This window comes from Crassostrea angulata, chromosome 4, assembly GCF_025612915.1.
Source record: "Crassostrea angulata isolate pt1a10 chromosome 4, ASM2561291v2, whole genome shotgun sequence".
Classification (NCBI taxonomy): Eukaryota; Metazoa; Mollusca; class Bivalvia; order Ostreida; family Ostreidae; genus Magallana; species Magallana angulata.
Window position 1 is genome coordinate 10,703,616 of NC_069114.1, and position 8,718 is coordinate 10,712,333.

At 32.2% G+C, this 8,718-nt stretch overlaps 1 protein-coding gene across 1 annotated transcript; it reads left to right on the forward strand.

Moving 5' to 3' along the window:
• The first annotated feature begins 1,340 nt into the window (after positions 1-1,340).
• LOC128181023 (uncharacterized) lies at positions 1,341-7,676 on the forward strand. Its single transcript, XM_052849272.1, has 3 exons — positions 1,341-1,513; positions 6,427-7,209; positions 7,339-7,676. Exons 1-3 carry the CDS (start codon positions 1,361-1,363, stop codon positions 7,528-7,530), a joined length of 1,128 nt encoding a protein of 375 aa, XP_052705232.1. The 5' UTR covers positions 1,341-1,360; the 3' UTR covers positions 7,531-7,676.
• Positions 7,677-8,718: the final 1,042 nt, after the last annotated feature.

The following is an 8,718-nucleotide window of genomic DNA, read 5'->3' on the forward strand; positions in this document are numbered from 1 at the left end:
TCTTATTTTTTAAGAAAATTTTACTGCTTTTATATAGAAATGAAGTGAATTCTACGGCGAACCGTACGTGCATAATTTACGCGCATGTAACAATTCGTTGTGTTACCCGTTGCCAAGTATGTTGCTAACGTTGAGGGTAATAGAAGGGAGTACCAACTGCGTCTAAACCAATCAGATTTCAGTATTTAACATGAAAGTATAATAAATAATATATTACCTACGTGTAAAACTATTCCAGGAATGGATCCTAATTCCTTAAATGAAAACGTCTCAAATTAATAGAGATAAATATGCAGTAAGAACTGTCACTGCTGGGGTCTATAGCATACATGTACATGTACAAATCTAACACCGTACACCCTGCTACACCCAATTAAGGGGTTACGTGTGGAGATACAGTACAGTACACAAAGATGCTCTAATGTATTTCATATTTACTTAGGAATATTGTGAAAATACGTAATTTCATATGCGATACAGCCTTTCCCTAAATCCCTGTGTCAGCTCCCCGGGCGAAAACCGATATCACAGGGGGGTTGTAATAGATCCATACATGCATTACTCCCATTTCGAAAGTCGTCTATTTTTCCTCCTTTGGTGTTTAAGTCCTAGTTGGCAAATTGTGTAACCATGAATTTGCAATATATTTTATTAATGAAATGATATTTTAGATGAAATCTAGCCGAGTTCAAAGGAGTGATGATAAAACTACTTGAACTACTTTAAATATGACTGATTCAATTTTAAATGCGCTGCCGCATGTATTGACCAATATTTTTTTTTAAAAAGGCATCTGTTTAAAAACACGTTTCTACGTTATTTTCATAGGTAAAATTATTGTCAGATAAATCCACCAGATGCAAAACCTTGATCAAAATGATCTGATTTCAAATTTCTGTAATTTGATGCACGTTAGATTAAAAAAAAACCTCTGTCAGGTAATTTTTGAAGTAGCTGTATACTGTACAAGTTTGTTGTTATATATTCACGGATACTCGTGGAAAGACTCATCATCCTTCCACTCCCGGTATTTAGTAAACATAAAGAAAACAAATTTAATTTTAATAATCTCATATATATAAATATCTTGTAATACTTTACTTTCACAAATGAAATTTTATTTCTAATGTTAAATGATAGAGGTGGGGAATATTTTTAAATCTATATCTGGAAATGTGAAGGGGTCTATATATATGCATATATATAAAAAAAAAATAATAATAAATCCTTACAGTTGTCTTATCATTAAGGGTCATATTATCAACCACTAATTATTTATGAATCAGTATCCGCTTTTTGATCGATCGTGTCCTTTGACAGATATCAGTGTTCAGAGCTGACAGAGGTCGTGATAGAGAAAATGGCATGTTGCCGAAATCGGATCCTTATGAAATACACATTGATTTTCCGTATATCTATTTATTCTAAGAATAACATTTTTGCTTTCGTTTTGTTATATATAAAAATAACACCTTATGTAAGGAATGATACAATACCTGAAAAACTGACAGAGGTGAGGTCTAGTATAATTGTGATACAGTAGCTGTTCTATTTTCTGTGTTTCTCTCTCTTTATTTCTGTCTGTCTGTCTGTCTCTCTCTCTCTCTCATTCTCCTACAGCTTCTTTACTTCTAAAATGACTTTGATTGAAAGGCCTTATATATATTAGATAATGTTTGTTGTACACTCATATATGGGTCTGATATATCTTAATGTTGGCAGAAGTTGATTATCTTAAATAAGTTGTTAAATTCTTCCACAAATCATTTGTCGATACTTCATTACAATTTACAGTGTATGTTAACCTATCTGCTCATTTCACAATATCTTTAAGAAATTAGAAAGTATCAACTATTGTTGTAATTTAATCGAAAATATAGCAAAGTGATCTATAAATAGAAGTTGGTTTTTGGTATAGTATATTTATAACGTTCACAAATATTTACCGACAGATGTGATATCTTATTCGTCACTACTACAACAGTAAATAATAATTTACTTTTATGCTCTGTTTTTAATCTTAATGGGTATAGGTGCAGAATCCTAAAAATACACGTAATCTAGATATAGACTTCCTGTAAACGACAATGAAACGAAAGTAAAAACCGAAACCAGCAATTACATATATTGCATTAATAATTTTTCTTAATTTTCTGTTTGTGTATGATATTTTATTTAGTTTCTTTTTTTAATTCAGTAAACAAGATTTTTCCTATCCGATGTTGTAAGAATGCGGGACGGAATTTAAAAATACAAACAAAACAAGAGGTCAAGAGACCTTAACAGTCATCTAGTACAAAAGCCCATACACAGACCCGTCGAGAAATATATATGCATATTTTTAGTTTCATTCTGCAGATCATCTCTCTGCCTGAAATCATTCAATAAGGACTCGTATAAAATCTCTAATTTTGGCGATAAACTTTATGGCCATATGCATAATAAAATGCATGACCTGACATCGAAAAGGTGCAAGATGGACAAGAGATAATGTTCCCATATCTGTTTTAAAACTTTCAAGATAGGTCGATGTGTATGTTTTCATAGATAAACTAAAACAAGATGGCTAGTATAAATGTTTCATTTATAACAACGTTTCATTCCTTATCCTCCATCGCTAGGAAGAAAATATCTTCATTTAAAAGGGCAAATTAAACGACAAATAAACTCCATTGATATCTTAAACTTTAAATCCCTTTGCATATTCCAGCTTTTCATTATTCATCCAGTGTTGAAGTATCACATCTGGCATTTATACCAAAATCACTTTACATGAACCGCTTATCAGTGATTTTGGCTAGTCTATTATAATTACTTTCTGTTGAAAAGTCTATTTTTGTATTGAGAAAGTTCAAAAATATTTTGGGGTTTTTTTTGTCTAAATTAATAACAATACTTGTTTAACTCTATTAATCGTACAACTTCTTAATTACAATATATCTAATGATCGCTCATTATTATTACAACCCTCTTCTTTTGAACTCTTTACAAGGTTTTCACAATTCTAAACTTTGATAGATAGCTGAACATTCTTTCTCTTTTCAAAATATACTTATTTATGAATTTCTTTAATTGAAATTCCAGAGCAGAATAATAAAATAAGACATATACCCCCTAGCCATAACCCTTGCCTTACATGAAAATGACGTGAAATATAATTAAAGATGACAGCTAAATGTGTGGGTTTTTTTTCTGAATGTGCAGGCAATGTCTATTCCATGTCAGTAGACATTTTTCAAACACCAGTAGTAAGAAATAAGAACCCCTTCCCTTTACACTATATTGCAGTTTTGACCCCACACATTTCAAAATCTCTACTTTAGGGGACATCACAATTTTTCAAGTTTGGTAAAGGGCTTCAATATCTTTCTTAATACGCAGTCAATTTTTTTAAATTCAGGTTTTGCAGAAATAAAGAAAACAATGTTTTACACTACTGGCTCTAAAAAGTACTGAAAGTGCCATTTTTTACTGATAATTTCTGATATTTACTGATATTGTACTGTTAGTGCTGAGAATTGCTGATATTTACTGATAATTTTACTGCTGTTACTGATAATTGCTGTTGGTTCTGATATTTACTGATATTTACTGATGCTTTTGCTATGAGCTCTGATAATTACTGATATTTACTGAGATTTACTGTTGGTACTGAGAATTGCTAATAATTACTGAGAATATTTTAAGGCCCAAAACATAGTCTTTTAAATATTAAATAACACATATTTCAGATTTAACACAATTTATTTAATCATATATTCTTAAGTTTTATTTATTTGATATTAAGCTTCTTTTGAACTTTGGAAACTCACAGATCACATTTTAGACATTATTAGAAAGCCGGTCAAAAATTGGTACTTAAACTTAAGGCAGACTCCACAAAAATTTTAATTTCGTAATGCGGTGGACATTTTTTTTAAAACAATGAAAAACCCCATAATTCTTAACATGATTTTTTTTCTTTTCAAAATAGAGAGATACCCGGTCAGGACTTTATAATGTCTTTGAGGTTTTACTTCACAGAAAGATTAGCGAGGCAGTATCTGTGTATAGTATACATACTTTCAGCAGATCAAGAGGTTTGAATGTCGCAATTCAACCTTGTAAATTGTCAGTCTGGCACCTTGTGTATGACATTACGTAATATCCGTATACAGGAATCCATGATCTTGAGAATATTTATTCAAAGAGAAAAGTATTATTTTTATTGACAACAATATAAATAACGTATTAGAATGATTTTCATATTCATCATCTTATTTGTTCCGCATTCAATTGATTCAAAAAAGTTGGATAAATAATCTCTCTCTCTCTCTCTCTTTCTCTCTCTCTCTCTCATTTGCTGAAATCAAAATAGGTAACAATCGGCGAAGAATAATTTTTATTGTCCGACCTTTCACTCTTTCTCTTTTAATACATATGTAATATATCTTCTGTTGCACGGCTAAGTAATGTTGTCATGATCTAGTTCTGCCCACCCTGCTTCTCATTCTCTTTCTCTCTCTCTTGCTCGCATATATTACCTAGTCCTAAAATTTGAGTTTCCGAGTCAAAATGGCATAACGGCATTAGCACGATAAAGTTCTATTTCAGCATCACAACCGCCATTTCAAACACAGATTTCGAGTGTAAACTTTTCTAAGACTACAAAGAACACCAGCTTAATATAGTGAAAAAGTGTTACGGCTTATCATGCTTTAATTTTATCTCTCTCTCTCTCTATCTTTCTCTCTCTCAGATAATCTATTATAACGTATTTTGAGGCGTCAATGCAGAAAGGCATAAGCATGATTATGTCCCATTACAGTATCATAACCACCGATTGCAACAGCGATTTGATTGAAATCCCCCTCTCTCTCTCTCTCTCTCTCTCTCTCTCTCTCTCTCTCTCTCTCTCTCTCTCTCTCTCTCTCTCTCTCTCTCTCTCATTGATACTTTATTCATGCACTTGTATGCGGTTATATGACCAGCAGCTATATAATTTTGAAAATAAGACACACAATTTAACTGATTTTCATTAATCTAGGAACGCTTAGATATTTAATCTCCACGCCTAAAAGCAAGCAGAAAAAAATATTTTGTATATCTGGGATTAAGAAATATCTCAGAACTAACAGAGAGCACTCAGACTATACACACGACAGGGTGACCACGGCAAGGTGTGAAAATTGACCACCTGTGTATATGTCTGGCAGTCGCTGATAAGATTCTTTTGTTTGTCTAGGATCAAGAAAACCCTCAGAACTAACATACAGCGCTCAGAATATATACACGACAGAGTGACCGTGGCAAGGTGTGAAAATTGACCACCTGTGTATATGTCTTGCAGCCTCAGAATAAACAAATATAAATGGCCGGGAAATACAATGTGAAACAAAAGAGTTTGATTTTATTTTGGAAACAAAATTAGTGATTATGGCCGGGATAAAAACATCTTTAGTTTATAATTATAGATATTTAACACGGTTCAATTAAAGAGTTGATCGCTCAAAATTTAGAATCATTAAATAGATGTTTATCAATTACATAAAGTGGTTAAAATCTTTATAATTTTTTTTTTACTATGGATTGTTCTATATATACAATGTAACACTGTGTATCGAGTGGATTGGCGCACGGGGATGGGATATATAGCAATTCTGCAATTTCTACATTCATTTATTTATGTGCTGAACTGTGTTAATCAGCTAAAATAAAACTTAGAACAGGAACAAACAGAAAAAATATGCATTGAAATAAATAAGCAGATTATAAGAAGAATAATCAAATCTAATTTTTGTGATTGTAAAAAAGAAGTTACTGTTGATAAAACTAAAATTAGTTAGATCTTTCATATTTCTTTTAAGAAAATGCCCGGTATTTGTTTACCTATAATTTTAAATAAATATCCCCTGCCTGTAATTCTCAGTAATTATCAGCAATTCTCAGTACCAACAGTAAATATCAGTAATTATCAGAGCTCACAGCAAAAGCATCAGTAAATATCAGTAAATATCAGAACCAACAGCAATTATCAGTAACAGCAGTAAAATTATCAGTAAATATCAGCAATTCTCAGCACTAACAGTACAATATCAGTAAATATCAGAAATTATCAGTAAAAAATGGCACTTTCAGTACTTTTTAGAGCCAGTAGTGTTAACACTATATGACCAAACCCTCAAGTCAGAACCTCTATCTTGGGAGGTTTTTTTTTTTATTCCAGAAAAAATCAAATAATTCCAAAAGTCCCTGGACTTATGGTTCAAATAGCAGCCATATCAAATGGAAAACAATTTTTCAATTTGTACATGTGTTTTGTTGTAAATTTTGACTTTACTGAGTGGGTGTATATACAAAATATACAGCATGCCGTATGTAAAAATAAAGCATAACTTTACATGAGTTATCAGTGATTAATGATTCACAACTTTCATTCTTTTTCAGTTTAACATGGCGACCAAATGTGAATCGTGTGGTGTTGAAAAAGAAAACATGCAGAGATGTTCGAAATGTCACAACGTGTACTATTGCAGCCGACAATGTCAGATAAAAGATTGGAAAAAAGCACATAAAAAATTGTGTAAAGGGCTTCTTAGCAAAAATGAACAAAATGAAGACGTGACACTAATGTCAGGCGCCCCTAAAGTCCTTAATGATGAGGGAATTCAAAACCCAACTGTGATATATCCGAGTGATTCTTGTGCAGCTTGTGGAGAAAAAGGTCAACTCAAAAGATGTGCTCGCTGTCTTGCCGTCATGTACTGTTCCAAAGTCTGTCAAAACGAACACTGGCACCAACATAAGCATAGCTGTCAACAAAATCAGGACGTCGCCGAAGTTATACAAACTGATGGATATAAGAAGCAAATAAGAGAAGCAAATGTAAAACGACTTCAATTCAGGAGACTTCAAAGTCTCTTTAATAATGGCATTGATTCAGCGAGAGGCGAAAGCAGAGGAAGTAACGGTTCTTTTCCCATGCGTTGTACTGATAATGTTGATCTTTCAATAAGAAAATTGACAACCAAATTGGACAGGAAACAAGCAAAGCTATATTCGGAAAGAAAGTTCCCAATGCAGACAATCGTGGGTACTCTTGACGAACTTGAAGACCATGCACCAGGTTTCTTCTATCCACACCCGATGATGTATAACACAAGAACTTCTTTCGTTGGTTTTATAACCAGATATCATTACCATAGACAACGACACACAGTCTACGTAGAAGTAAGTTTTTTAAACATAATATTTATCGTTTCTTTTTCTTATATATTTTACCTCATTGTATAGTAAATGTCAAACTAAAGTTTATTGATCCTTTATCTCTTAATAAGCTCTTGGTATTGCTATTTTCAGGATGATAACAGAACGGAGATTTGTGTGGGATTTTACCTAGATTATGACAGTCCGTTCCCTTATTTCACCTGGGCAGACGTCCGTCCTGGTAAATTCATCTGTCTTCATGACCCCACCATCTATACTGAACTGTGTGGACAAAACCAGATCCGAGTAGACGAAGCGGAAGACGTTCATTTATTTGATGTTTAATACTGTTTGCTATTGAGGAATAAAATAAAAATCACTTTTGATTTGCTTTAATGAAAGAGAAAGATATAATTATTCATCAAGGTATATTTTATCAATTTGTAGGTAATGATCATGATATGTTTAAATTGTTTCAAGTAGGGTTTCTATTTTCATTATCACTCAAACTCAATAAATGGGTGCAATTGATGTCGCCATGAAATTACAAAAAAATTAAAATTAGCAGAATTGTAATTGATTTTGTAATACAAAGTTAGTTCATAAGTGTTTCCAAAACACATAAAAAGGTCAATGGAATGCGTTTATTTTCAGCGAGAAATCTATACAAAATGCCTAAACTGACATGTTCGTTACTGTCGCCATTTTGATAATTACATTTTGAAGAGGATGTTTTGCCATATAAACTGGACAATATGCGGAATAAGTTCTTACATATCATTTTTCAGTAAGAAAATTTAATGATTTAAAAGACAACAAGTTATTTTCACTAGTCCAAGAATTACTTAAATTATTTTGAACATTGTCTCCAGTTTCGATGTAATCTCCGTTACTTTAGATATATAACCACTGCAAGAGTTGTACATTCCATTAAAAAATACAAAAATCTTATTAAGAACATAGTGAGGTCTTTTTGTCCACATTAATGTTAAAAAAATTCATATAATTCCTTTTGTCTAATCATATCAGTACGAAAAACAAAAAAAGTCTGAGCGTAGATTTAAGACTGTAATGTTCGTTACTGCTATAACTGAGAAAGTAAATGCAACAACTGTTCAACTTGAGTATTGAACATACGATAAACATTTGTCGCCATCAAAAACTGTCTTTGATAAACACTACAATTTTATTTTGAAGCCGCCTAGGTACATAAATGTTGGTTACTAAATGTTCGTTACGGAAATGTTCGTTATGATATTTTTACGAAACTCTTTGTAATTTCAATCCTAGCTCAAATTGGTTGATGCAAATAAAATACGTGACAAATTGTTGATACATCAACATTCGCCATTAAGGCCAAGGACAATTAGGCAGCATGATTCCTGCTAAAACCATCTAAACGTCTGACCCCATCAGTATGCATACACCTTCATAAGGATTTATTAGCTTATATTATGTGTATCGAACAATTTTAAATGGCTACATAAAACAAAAGTCATGTAGATCAGTTCTTATATTATAAACGATCCACAT

Excerpts from the sequence above, each read along its gene's own strand:
- LOC128181023 (XM_052849272.1), top strand. The coding sequence starts at position 1,361 with ATGGCATGTTGCCGAAATCGGATCCTTATGAAATACACATTGATTTTC. Across the intron at positions 1,514-6,426 it reads TACCTGAAAAACTGACAGAG|TTTAACATGGCGACCAAATG; the intron begins GTGAGGTCTAGT and ends ATTCTTTTTCAG. Across the intron at positions 7,210-7,338 it reads GACACACAGTCTACGTAGAA|GATGATAACAGAACGGAGAT; the intron begins GTAAGTTTTTTA and ends TGCTATTTTCAG.